This window comes from Sphaeramia orbicularis, chromosome 19 (genome assembly GCF_902148855.1).
Source record: "Sphaeramia orbicularis chromosome 19, fSphaOr1.1, whole genome shotgun sequence".
NCBI classification, from domain to species: Eukaryota; Metazoa; Chordata; class Actinopteri; order Kurtiformes; family Apogonidae; genus Sphaeramia; species Sphaeramia orbicularis.
In genome coordinates, this window is record NC_043975.1 from 52,035,048 (window position 1) to 52,049,511 (window position 14,464).

General features: G+C 41.6%; 1 protein-coding gene across 1 annotated transcript in view; it reads left to right on the forward strand.

Annotated features, from left to right (window-relative positions):
* The first annotated feature begins 5,630 nt into the window (after positions 1–5,630).
* The window catches only part of LOC115439492 (voltage-dependent T-type calcium channel subunit alpha-1G-like), a 225,200-nt gene continuing 216,366 nt past the window's right edge, over positions 5,631–14,464 (forward strand). Inside the window, exon 1 of the mRNA XM_030163305.1 lies at positions 5,631–5,848. Coding sequence (XP_030019165.1) covers positions 5,835–5,848 — 14 coding nt within the window. The 5' untranslated portion in view covers positions 5,631–5,834. The remainder of the gene's footprint in view (positions 5,849–14,464) is intronic.

The window sequence follows — 14,464 nt, forward strand, 5'->3', positions numbered from 1 at the left end:
CCCTGGCTGTAAAGGACTTCAGGACTTTTTAGTAACCACTGTAGTTCAGGGGGAGGTGAACATAGAGATGTGCAATCTGCAAATCCACCACTAGATGTTGCTAAGTATTACCCATTGAACATTTAAGATCAGGCGTTGACGGATTATTGGCTTATCCGATTATGGAATCTGATATTTTGCATATTTATCATAATAAATCGGAGCCATTCTGCTCTATTCTCCCCTATATCTGCACATTTTCATTTATTTATACCCTTACATTATTTTCTTTATAAATCTTTGGGAAGCTGTTTACTTTGTATGGTTATAATTAATTTGCCTTTTTCAACAGAAATGCTGAAAATGAATGGTGTTTTTTTGTTTCATAATGACAGAAAAGTTTTCTTCGAACAGGTCGTGTGTGTAAGACTAAGGAGGCTTTTACTGCAGAAATGGAGAATAAGTTTTCAGAATTCTGTTTTCATTTGTGCAAATGATTTGAAAATAAGATTTGCTTTATTACCGTAGAATTGCTTGCATTGCCATGTCTGTAGTAGCTCTGAATGGCCGTTCCTCTTTTTTGTGTTTTTACAGATATAATATCTCCTGAACTAAAATGCCCAGAACTGACAAAACAAACTAATGAGGAGCCTGACCTTTCTACTACAAATTCAGATTCATGTATCTAAATATCACATGCTGAACCTTTAATTCAACACATTTGTAGGTTGTTATTCCAAATTTGGATGCCACATGGCCCTACTTTCTGCAGATGAGCTGTTATCAATAAAAAGTCAAACCATCTCACTTTGTTTAAGAAGTCTGTCTTAACTGTTATCACTGGGATGGTCTGATCCAGAGCGGTAGAGAAAACGAAGTGGCAACACTTCCATAAACTCCCACTGTAAAAAAAAACTGACAGTTGAAATATGGACCTACTTCCAGGTTATTAAGGCGCCAATAGTTCCAAACATTGAGTATTGCGGCATCATTTCTGTAGCTGCCGATCGAGCAACTCCAGCGGTATGTTACTGAAATATTGTCATCATTCAATTTATCCAGTGTATTTCCTGTATTAGCAGACATTTATTTTGTGAATTCTGTTTTCTTTGGTATGTGTTAGCATTTGTATAAATTTATATGTTATACAATTGTTATGTTCAATTTTCAGCTGTGGCTTGATAGTTAGCAAGCTTGATTTGGCCAGCTGTTGAGATTTAACCACTACAAGTATAAATTATAAAGTTTCTAAGGTAAGATAACGTTAGTCCAAATGTGTTTATCAGCGGGTTTTATTTCAGTTGTTTTTCTGAACCTGGTGGTGTTCAGTTAAGTTTGTCAGCTGAGGTCATGTGCTAATTAGTGTCATTTACTGCAGGTAGAAATATGGGTCCACTTTGCCAGTTATTTCATTCTATTTGTTATGGTTAGTTTATCTTTACTGTTTCTTCTAACGCTTTGCAAGTTTGGTTGGTTCATACTGCCCTCTTGTGGTGGAAGTTGTATATTGTTTACTGTGAAAACTGTCATAAAGAGCAGCCGTCCGTGTCGTCTTGGCCCACATAAGGCTGTAAGTTTTGTAGATTTAGAAACAGTGATAGGATATTGATCTGTAAGTTAGATATAAATGGGTTTGTTGTAAATTTTGAGTATGAAAATGTATTTCTAAGTGAAATGCTAGAACGTTAGTATACGGCAGTGCTGCTAGCATACAGGCTAGCATACAGCAGCAGGTTAGTATACGGCAGCAGTTTGCATTAAGCTAGCAGACTTTTCATATGCTAATTAGGGAATTCGGACTGCTTTATTTACAAGTCAATTCAAAGTGCAAGCAATTTAAATACCAATTAACACTAATGTTTTGTAAAGTTTCTCATTAAGGCAGTAAACTACTGTTAGTTCAGTGTAAAGAGGATATGAACTAATTGCTGTATTCTGTCTGTGTGTTACAGTTTTACAAAAAAGATGATGAGTAAAAGTGTCAGTCAAATGAAGACTCGTCTGTTCACTGTCTGTCATAGCTAGATAACTATACGTCTACTGAGGACAGAACACTATTTGTAATTTATTGACGTTACATAATGGCATGTCATGCCTGTAAGTAGTGTTTATTTGTCCTGCGCTCCTTTTGTAAGCCTACTCGCTGTAGTTGTAAAGCTAGATGGCTAACTGTCAAATTTAAAACTTTTCAAAGTTATAAATGCAGTATTTTCAGTGGTCAAGCCCATTACTCAAAAGCATAACTGACACAAACATACATACAGTAGTGCAGCTACCGTTGGAAATATACTTGTGTGGTTCATTTCAATATTTACCGTGCATTAACGCACTCGCTGCTGTCTGTCCCATAAAGAATATGACAGCATGGTTTGTTTTGGAACTATTGAGGCTTACATGAACCATGTGATCACCATACACTGTAAAAAAAAAAATCTGTAATTTAACAGAATTTTCACTGTTTATTTGACAGATTTTTCCTGTATTTTTAAGATACAGGAAAATATCAATGAAATGACAAAAACAGACTGTGATTTTACATGTCAAATGTAAAATAACATGAAAAACTGTAACTATGAATAATCAAAAAATTTCCATTTTTTTAAAAAGAAAATTTTATTTTTTTCCCACAGAAAAATACAGTTAAAATACATTTGCAAATGTATGGGAATTTCACAAATATTTCTTTTCTATTTATGAGATTAAACTGTTAATTTAAAGTGTAATACTGTAAAAAAATAAATAAAGTGAGATAAAATTACTGACAATTAACTGTGAAAGAAGTATTAGTTTTGTCAGTTGAACCAGACTTGTTTGTTAATTGACAAATATCTTGTGTAATTACAGGAGGTTTCACAACCAAAATGTTGAATAAATGTATTTTTTTGAATGTATAACATGTATAAGCACTGATAAACTGTCCAAATACAGTTTTTATCAGTGGATTGGACAACAGAGTCTCATTGAAAAGCACATGTATTGTGGAATTTGTGGTTTTTAACATAAAATTATGTGATAAACATCAACTAATAACACAACTTTTCTGCAATTTAAGCCCTATTATTGGTTTTATAACAAAGTTCATCCATATTTATAGGTAATTTGATTGTTTTAATACATGTAAATATTCTTTATTAAATATTAAAAAGTAAAACAAAAAAAAAGCAAAATCTCATGTAAAGTTAGGGCAAGACACTGTATTTTAATTATGGAAAATTGAATTTTTATGAGATGGTTATTTTCCGTTATGTAACAGTATTTTTTCAGCACCCCTGCTGCTGGAATAATACTTTTTTTTTTTTTTTTTTTTTACAGTGTATTGGCTACATCAAAGCGTGTCTCAGCTCTGTCCCCTATGGCTCAGGTCTGATCCATACAACACTGGGCGGTATTTTCACTTAGTCCAGGTCCTATTGCACCATGTGGCTACTTTTTCAACCATTACAATTCTCCATAATAAAGCTGTGGACCAATCACAAGCCGATGCTGCTTAGATGCCATCAGTCCCTCGCTTTTCATTGGCTCCTAGTTTGACATTAAGATTCCAGCTGTTTCACCCCTCCCCTCCGCTGGTACACTTTGACTGACAGATACTTTTGGCCAATAGCGAAGGAGCACCGAGTTAGGCCGCCCTGTGATTGGCCCGCAGTGGTGCGCTCTGTGGGCGGGGCCTGAGAAGTTCGGATTCCCCCATCCAGCGGTGTGATGGACGGAACCGACCCTACACAGTCTGGAGGAGACAGGAGTAAGAGCAGCAGCAGCAGCAGAGCCCGGTGAAGGAGGAGGAGGAGGAGGTGTGTGTGAGAGAGAGACATTTACCGACAACACACTGCTGTGTGTGTGCGTGGGTGCGCGTGCGTGTGCGCGTCCAGAGGATGAGCGGCTTTAACGCACGGATGATGCAGGATCTGCGCTGAAACCCAACCGCCTGTGGATGCCACCAAAAGTGCTGGATCTGTAATCTGACGGAGGAAAACCCGCGGAGAAATACAGCCGGGACAGCAGCCCATTAGTAGCATTATTATTATTATTATTATTAATCGTGTTTTTTCCCCCGTGGTTTGTTTGGTTTTTTTTTTTTTTTTTGGTTTGTTTTCCATCAGCTCCGTCCGTGGGAGAGCAGCGGATCAGACCCAAGTTTAGATCCGAACTCCACACAGCCTCCAGGATACGGCTCCGGTTCTGGTTCGGATGAGTTACTGAGGCCCCCGGAGAGGCACCGGACACACGGAGGCACCGGGGCCTGGACGCACCGTGCCCGCACAGACGGAACCGCGCTGCGCACCACCTGGACCCAGCACGGACCAGCCCCGGCCCCGGCCCCAGCCCCAGCCCCGGCAGCCTTCCTTCTCTCCGTGTCTCCTTCCTTCTCTCCGGCTGCTGCAGACTTTAAGTTCCAACAGAAACTGATCATGCGATGACTGAGCGCGCTCTGGGAACGAACCGAGTCCATACCAGGTAAGAATCCACCCAAAGGAAGATGCTGTGCGCTCCTCACACCCAGATCTGATCCAGAACCGAACCGCTCCACACTTATGGTTAGATTCGGTGATACCTGATCCAGTCTAAGTTGACTGATGCCAGGGTTTGGACCAGAACAGAACAGAACAGAACAGATGTCCGTCCGTGTCTCAGGAACAATGAACTGATCAGTTCAGCAGCGGAAAGACTTAGAGCAACAAGGACTGGAGCAGATAGCACACGAGATGCTCAGGAAATGTAGGCATGTGCAGAGATTCTACAATAATAATATGAAATCCAAAAGTACTAGAACTACTGAGACCTCCAAAGGCTAATTCTACCACCGAGGACAAATCTGGACCAGACAGGAGCACATACACATTTATGCCAGTCCCTCTTCAGTTTTTGGAGACTTGGCTTCTGATCATCTATTCCTTGTATTCTTTTTTTTTTTTTTTTTTTTTTTTTTGCAGATTATGATACTAAATTACTTTTAAATTGCGTTTCTCCATAAATAAATGTAGTGTTATTGTTGTTTTTTGAAACAATTTTCTGGAATATTTTTTCGATGACCCGTCTTTGAATAAACGCTCCTGACCCACCTGGACCCACCAGCCCTGCTCTCTGCTGTTTCCTGCGCATTTCAATGTTTAGATTGAATTCTGATCATATGGGATGTTTTCACTTGGCTGTGTGCAAAGTTACAGATCAGCAGATTGAACTCTGTTGAATCATTGATTAGTGCCTTTTTGCGCACTAGTGCATCCACAGCACATCCAGTTAGTGCACTGAACAGGCTGTGTGCTCCACTCCTCTACACACTGGACACAGTCTTCATACACTCATTCTTTAGTGTTTTTATGTTGATGTACATTTTCTTGAGTGTTTCTATATTTTTTATTTTCTATTTTTATCTAGCTGAGAACTACTTCTCAGACAAATGCGGTTCTGTGCCCATACTGACAGTAACCATGTGGGATCCTGTGCAGATGATGCTCCGCAGACACTCCAGCTGGATTACACATCTAATCACACATTTCTGATCGATTATTGATCGCAGGCGGTGAATGATGGCCGAAGATGGGGGAGATCTTTCCGGGATCCCCGACTCCAGGGGCTCGGAGGGTCGCTCCTCCTCTCTCCCGAGGACTTTCATCCGGCTCAACGACCTGTCCGGGGTCGGGACCGGGACCGGGACCGGAGGCGGGGAGCGCAGTGAGCCGGTGTTGGAGACGGTGTCCCCGGCGTCCCCGGCGTCCCCGGCCGCGGACGGAATCTCCACAGCCGGGGAGGACGCGTCAGTCAGCGGTGAGGAGAGCCTGCCCTACCCCACCCTGGCCCCCGTGGTCTTCTTCTACCTGAAACAGACCACCAGGCCCCGGAGCTGGTGTCTGAAGATGGTCTGCAACCCATATCCTTTTACTGAGCACATAGGAGGCATGTGCGCGCATGCGCCTTCACCTGTGGCAGGTAAGGAACACCTGCGTGGCTGCGCAGCTGGCTTTCCCAGTTGACCTCAAGTGAGATGGTGTTCAGTCCCACAGCAGGTGGGCTGCATACGTGCACACAGGTGTGTGTATTTGGAACATAGTTATAATGGTTTGAAATCCTGTAAAACTGGGAGGCGGCGCCCCCTTGTGGTGCAGGATGTTTGCAAACTATAAGTTCATTGATTTGAATAATAATGTTATTTTCGTCATTATTTTTGGTAGCTCTTTAACTTAGTGTGTTACCTGGCGTTGTTTTAGTCGTAGTCCTGTGTTTTGTTCGGTGCTCCGCCCTCTTCGTTGGTTTATGTCCGTTCTTCTTCGTGTATTTCCAGGGGTTCCCCCCCAACAGTCAGGCTCCTCCCCTTCCTCTTCCCTTTTTGAATGTATTGTAATGGGAAGAAGTAGGTCATCTGTTGTTATCCGTTGTCACTGTGTTTTAGTAAGGGATTTTACATTCCTTTTTGGCGTCTAATTTGATCTACACTGATGTCTGCGTGGTGGTTGAGTGGATAGTGTGTCAATACTGATTGATTGTGCATGTGTTTGATGGGCGGACCAGGTGCGTGTGTGAAAGTATGCTAACTGCTGACTTTGTCATTACCTCCGCCAGGAGGCATTGTGATCACTTTGCTTTGTGTGCATGTTTGTTTGTTTGTTAGCAAGATAACTCAAAATGTTATGGATGGATTTTCATGAAATTTTCAGCAAATATTGATACTGGCACAAGGAAGAAATGATTAAATTTTGGTGTTGATTGGGGGTGGGGTGGGGGCACAGGGGCCCACTGATCTGCCTTGGCGGAGGTCTGCGCTCTCCGAGTGCTTTTCTTGTTGTAGTTTGGGGCTGGACCGTAGTCAGGACTGACTGTGTTTTAATTTGCATATTGTCAGAAACTAAATGGAGTGCGAGTGCCAGTTCCTTCTCCAATCACAACATTGTGTCCTGTGGGTCCATTCTATACCACACCACTAAAAACACAACACAGAGACCACACCACCGGTCACACATTGCTGTTGTTGTTTACTTCCTGTTGTTGGGATTCGTGGTTTAGAAGCAAACCCATGTGATCCAAGGTGTGTTTGTGTCGGCTACGTGCACGAATCCCCATCACGCCAAAGCTTCTGTCTCAATTCAAATCTCCCCGTAAGTCAGTGTTTCTCAAACTGTGGGGCTGGCCCCCTAGGGGAGGCGTGAAGGCTTGCTAAGGGGGGCATGGGATCACTGCTGGGTGGTTTTTTTTCTTCAGGTTAGAACATGTAGCAGGTGGAACTAATGTTTTAACTTTGGAGCACCATGGACTCATTTTAGGGACGTACAACAAACAAATCTACTGCCGTGGTGATCTGTGACTAGACCAGACAAAGAGTTTGGAGAATGGACGAGGATATGACTGGAAAAGAAAACCGTGCAGTGGCTGTTTTTGCACAGTCTGTACTATTTGCACTTTAATGTTCTGAGATGTGCAACGGAAACAGGCTCACAGCAGCCACTGATAATATTAAAATGTTCATCTTTGTTACCAAAATGTGTTTGTTGCTCTAAAAAAAAGTGACTTCATTGTCATAGTTGTAAGATAATTTTGCATTTCCTATTTTATTTGTGTTGTTCGAGTAAAAATCTAAGTTATTCTTAATGTTGCTCAATATATTCAAAGAAAAGCAAAATGTATTCTTGCAATATTGATGTTTCTTTCAATAAAAGTTATAATTGCACCACTGTTACAATGTTGTTGGGGTTGAGAGCGGCCTGGAGATTTTTCATCCTCCAAAGGGGGGCTGACAGTAAAAGACTGAGGACCACTGCCTTAAGTCCAAACTCTCCATCCTTCCACGTCTCGCTCTGCTTCCTCCGAGATGCTGATCGATCATTCATAATCATAATGACCGCAAGCGGCGAAAATCTATTGACCTCACATGACTGGGCCTCATATCCACGGCCTGAGGCGTGACAGAGGCCGCCTGTTGTAATGAGTTTATTGATACATACCTGGAATAGCAGCGGTGGTGGCCTCTGTGAGGCCTGTGGGTGGAGCTGGTTCAAGTGACACAGGCTTATTGAATCATTCCTGACACAGAGGTGTGTTATTGATCTGTAAGTGGACTGATCTGCACTGATTCAGTTCAGTGGACAGAGGGAGAGGAGGAGAGGAGGAGAGGAGGAGAGGAGGAGAGGAGGAGAGGAGGAGGAGGCCCTGCAGACTGGGTTCTGTGGCTGTGCATGTGGAGCACACTCAGCTGTACAGAGTGGAAGGAATGGTGGAGTGGATTATACACACCTCATATATGTGTGTGTGTGTGTGCTCATGTCATCTGGATTACCTGGACCATCCATTCCATCCTTCCTTCCTTCCTTCCTTCCTTCCTTCCTTCCTTCCTTCCTTCCTATTTGGCATACGTCATTGGGGTTGGTTCCGTTGTCCATCATGTTATATACATACATACATATATACTGCGTATATAAATACATATATGTATATATCTCAGGGTTCTCACTAGGGGCGCCACATACATGGTGTGAGTTTTGTAGGGGGGTCTGGGGACATCCTCCCCTGGAAAATGGGTAAATGTCTACCTCTCTGAAACACTATTTCCTTCATTCTGAGGGCAGAGTTAGAGGAATGAAGCCAAAAGACGGTGCGATATTCCCCTTGCATTTGGCGTTACTCATGCGCGTTGACGCAGACATGACTGTAGAAAAATATTAACTTGCACAAAATTAGTGATAATGGGAGCGGCACTCACACTACACACACACACACACACACACACACACACACACACACACACACACACACACACAGGCTAAAGTTTAGTTAGTAATTTAGTTAGTTTAGTAATTTTCCACAGGTGATGGATCCATTTAAATCAGATAAATAGATTGAAGTCTCATCGTCCGCCAATGAGCATAAGGCAAGTGATGTTGGTGGGCGGGGTCAGACAATACCAAGGCACACAAAGGGGTGTGGCTTCTATTGTTGTCATTTCCTGCCTGCAGCGCTTTGAGCCAAGACAAAGGAATAGATTTATTCACATTCAAATCTGGTTCTCATTACACTGGACGATACACTGGATTTGTATATATATATATATATATATATATATATATATATATATATATATATATATATATATATATATATATATATATATATATATATGTATATATATATATAATATAATCTAATCTGTTGTGTTGTTTGCTGTACATGTAGCCTGTGCTGCTGTGTATTGTTCCTGTTTGTGCGCTGCCTCTTGGTCAGGTTGTTCTTGTAAATCAGTTCTCAACTAACTTACCTAACCTGGTTATGTTGATTTATGACGATAACAGGTCAGACAGGTCACTCCAACTGATGGAATAAACTCGTCTAAATACTGACCACACACAAGGTTCCTCTTCTGAGGTGGACTGCAGCTCTAAGCCTGCACAGACACTTGCCCTTCATCCATTTTCAGCAGCAGATGCTCCTATAATGCCAGTGCTAGACATGCTGGATATGTGGTCAAAGGTGAAATAAGGTCAAATGATGGTGAGCCAAACCTTCTGCAGAAGTGTCTGAGGACGGTTACTGTGAAACACCACAGCTATTCAACACCAGGGTTCATGTCTCATTTCACACTTGACTGTTTTCCTTCTCTTTTATCATATCCCATTAGTACGACAGCGTATTAGGGCCACGTAGGAAAAATTAAAAGACCTGTCACTACAAGAATAGAGCCATAATATTTTGAGAAAAAAGTTGTAGTTTAAAAAACCCCTCATAATTTAACAAGAATAATGTTGTACTTTCATGAGATTAAAGTCATAATATTTTGAAAATAAATTTGCAGTAGTGCAATAAAAAAAGTCATAATTTAGAAATTGTAAGCCTTAAGCCTTGTTGATGACAGTTTCCAGTTAGTGACTGCCCTGCAGCTGACCATTTCCAGTCACTTCCTCCTCCAGAAGAGGCCATTTGCTCCAGATGTGTTGGGTTCATACGATGAAACAAATCCAAACGTGTGCAAACTTACTTCAGAGTCTGTAGACTAATGCTAATGTGTTGATGGTGGGTGAACAGGCTCAGTGTTTCACTGTGTGGAAAACCCAAATGAAAGTAGAACTTCACTAAATGTTCCAAGGTCTCCATTGTATGATGAGTGGGTATAATAAATATAATTTACTCTCATAAATTATATTTTTCCCACCCGTTTTTAAATTATGGTGTTATTCTTGTAATATTTTGGATTTATTCTCACAATATGACGACATTATTCTCATAATATTATGACTTCATTCTTGTAAGATTATAACTCTTTTTGTATTTGTCTTTATTCTCATAAAATTACAGATTTTATCTTGATATTTTATGACTTTTTTCTCGTTAGGGATGCACCGATACTGATACGAGTATCGGCATCGGCTCCGATTCTCAGTGTGTGTACTCCTACTTATACTCGTAAAAGTAATCCAGTACCAATGCACCGATCCCACTTACAGCCATGTGCCATTCCCAGTTCAGTGGAGGAAGAATGTGTGTGAGTGTGAAGAGTGTGGAGGTTTACTGAAATAAATCACAGTGATAAGCTGACTGACAGTACCGTTCAGACACACAGATACAGACGCAGCCTTCTGTCCGTCCTCTGCGGACATTCCACCTGTTTACCAGCTGATGGAGGATGAGTACCCAGACAGAGAATACCAGCGGGAGGACGGAGCGGTGCGGACCGCCGCCAACGGAAGAGAAAGTGGCGTTGTATTCAGTGGAGAGGTGAACAGTGTTGGTTCTATACTGGTGTTGGTTCTATACTGGTGTTGGTTCTATACAGGTGTTGGTTCTATACTGGTGTTGGTTCTATACAGGTTCTGTTGGTTCTATACAGGTGTTGTTGGTTCTATACTGGTGTTGTTGGTTCTATACAGGTGTTGTTGGTTCTATACAGGTGCTGTTGGTTCTATACAGGTGTTGTTGGTTCTATACTGGTGTTGGTTCTATACTGGTGTTGGTTCTATACTGGTGTTGGTTCTATACTGGTGCTGTTGGTTCTATACTGGTGCTGTTGGTTCTATACTGGTGTTGGTTCTATACTGGTGTTGGTTCTATACAGGTGTTGGTTCTATACTGGTGTTGGTTCTATACAGGTTCTGTTGGTTCTATACAGGTGTTGTTGGTTCTATACTGGTGTTGTTGGTTCTATACAGGTGTTGTTGGTTCTATACAGGTGCTGTTGGTTCTATACAGGTGCTGTTGGTTCTATACAGGTGCTGTTGGTTCTATACTGGTGCTGTTGGTTCTATACTGGTGTTGGTTCTATACTGGTGTTGGTTCTATACTGGTGCTGTTGGTTCTATACTGGTGTTGGTTCTATACTGGTGCTGTTGGTTCTATACTGGTGTTGGTTCTATACTGGTGTTGGTTCTATACTGGTGCTGTTGGTTCTATACTGGTGTTGGTTCTATACTGGTGCTGTTGGTTCTATACTGGTGTTGGTTCTATACAGGTGTTGGTTCTATACTGGTGCTGTTGGTTCTATACTGGTGTTGGTTCTATACTGGTGCTGTTGGTTCTATACTGGTGTTGGTTCTATACAGGTGCTGTTGGTTCTATACTGGTGTTGGTTCTATACTGGTGTTGGTTCTATACTGGTGTTGGTTCTATACTGGTGCTGTTGGTTCTATACTGGTGTTGGTTCTATACTGGTGTTGGTTCTATACTGGTGCTGTTGGTTCTATACTGGTGTTGGTTCTATACTGGTGTTGGTTCTATACTGGTGCTGTTGGTTCTATACTGGTGTTGGTTCTATACTGGTGTTGGTTCTATACTGGTGTTGGTTCTATACTGGTGCTGTTGGTTCTATACTGGTGTTGGTTCTATACTGGTGTTGGTTCTATACTGGTGCTGTTGGTTCTATACTGGTGTTGGTTCTATACTGGTGCTGTTGGTTCTATACTGGTGTTGGTTCTATACTGGTGCTGTTGGTTCTATACTGGTGTTGGTTCTATACTGGTGTTGGTTCTATACAGGTGTTGTTGGTTCTATACAGGTTCTGTTGGTTCTATACAGGTGTTGTTGGTTCTATACAGGTGTTGTTGGTTCTATACAGGTGCTGTTGGTTCTATACAGGTGTTGTTGGTTCTATACTGGTGTTGGTTCTATACTGGTGTTGGTTCTATACTGGTGTTGGTTCTATACTGGTGCTGTTGGTTCTATACTGGTGCTGTTGGTTCTATACTGGTGTTGGTTCTATACTGGTGTTGGTTCTATACAGGTGTTGGTTCTATACTGGTGTTGGTTCTATACAGGTTCTGTTGGTTCTATACAGGTGTTGTTGGTTCTATACTGGTGTTGTTGGTTCTATACAGGTGTTGTTGGTTCTATACAGGTGCTGTTGGTTCTATACAGGTGCTGTTGGTTCTATACAGGTGCTGTTGGTTCTATACTGGTGCTGTTGGTTCTATACTGGTGTTGGTTCTATACTGGTGTTGGTTCTATACTGGTGCTGTTGGTTCTATACTGGTGTTGGTTCTATACTGGTGCTGTTGGTTCTATACTGGTGTTGGTTCTATACTGGTGTTGGTTCTATACTGGTGCTGTTGGTTCTATACTGGTGTTGGTTCTATACTGGTGCTGTTGGTTCTATACTGGTGTTGGTTCTATACAGGTGTTGGTTCTATACTGGTGCTGTTGGTTCTATACTGGTGTTGGTTCTATACTGGTGCTGTTGGTTCTATACTGGTGTTGGTTCTATACAGGTGCTGTTGGTTCTATACTGGTGTTGGTTCTATACTGGTGTTGGTTCTATACTGGTGTTGGTTCTATACTGGTGCTGTTGGTTCTATACTGGTGTTGGTTCTATACTGGTGTTGGTTCTATACTGGTGCTGTTGGTTCTATACTGGTGTTGGTTCTATACTGGTGTTGGTTCTATACTGGTGCTGTTGGTTCTATACTGGTGTTGGTTCTATACTGGTGTTGGTTCTATACTGGTGTTGGTTCTATACTGGTGCTGTTGGTTCTATACTGGTGTTGGTTCTATACTGGTGTTGGTTCTATACTGGTGCTGTTGGTTCTATACTGGTGTTGGTTCTATACTGGTGCTGTTGGTTCTATACTGGTGTTGGTTCTATACTGGTGCTGTTGGTTCTATACTGGTGTTGGTTCTATACTGGTGTTGGTTCTATACAGGTGTTGTTGGTTCTATACAGGTTCTGTTGGTTCTATACAGGTGTTGTTGGTTCTATACAGGTGTTGTTGGTTCTATACAGGTGCTGTTGGTTCTATACAGGTGTTGTTGGTTCTATACAGGTGCTGTTGGTTCTATACAGGTGTTGTTGGTTCTATACAGGTGTTGTTGGTTCTATACAGGTGCTGTTGGTTCTATACAGGTGTTGTTGGTTCTATACAGGTGTTGTTGGTTCTATACAGGTGCTGTTGGTTCTATACAGGTGTTGTTGGTTCTATACTGGTGCTGTTGGTTCTATACTGGTGTTGGTTCTATACTGGTGTTGGTTCTATACAGGTGTTGTTGGTTCTATACAGGTGCTGTTGGTTCTATACAGGTTCTGTTGGTTCTATACAGGTGTTGTTGGTTCTATACAGGTGCTGTTGGTTCTATACAGGTGTTGTTGGTTCTATACAGGTGTTGTTGGTTCTATACTGGTGTTGTTGGTTCTATACAGGTGTTGTTGGTTCTATACTGTGTTGTTGGTTCTATACAGGTGTTGTTGGTTCTATACTGTGTTGTTGGTTCTATACAGGTGTTGTTGGTTCTATACTGTGTTGTTGGTTCTATACAGGTGCTGTTGGTTCTATACAGGTTCTGTTGGTTCTATACAGGTGCTGTTGGTTCTATACAGGTGTTGGTTCTATACAGGTGTTGTTGGTTCTATACAGGTGTTGTTGGTTCTATACTGGTGTTGTTGGTTCTATACAGGTGTTGTTGGTTCTATACTGTGTTGTTGGTTCTATACAGGTGTTGTTGGTTCTATACTGTGTTGTTGGTTCTATACAGGTGCTGTTGGTTCTATACAGGTTCTGTTAGTTCTATACAGGTGCTGTTGGTTCTATACAGGTGTTGGTTCTATACAGTTGGATGCTGTTACAGAATGTTTGATGCCTTGCTCACAGACAGACCAGTGAACCTGCAGCAGGTTCTGTTCAGTGCTGTGTTAAACGTTCTTTGGTAGGGTACCTTCAGTATTTTAATCTGTCAAAATGACGGACGGCCTTCAGAATTTTCCTTCATCTTTCAAAAAAAATCTGTCATAACGGAATATTTTCGGTTAATGCGACCCCTGGGACCACTGGGGCTGTGTATCGGCAAGAATCTGGCGATACGATACAAATCACAATACTAGGATCACGATACGATATATCATGATATATCATGATACAGTTAAAAAGGCCATTTTTTAAAAAATTGGTTTTCTTTCTTTTTTAAAATTATTATACTCTGGAAGAATGGAATTCCAGGAGAAATCTGCACAAATACTAAACATGATCCCAACAGGATCTAATGTTCTATCACCAAATGTTCCAACTGTGTTCAAACTGAAATTCTG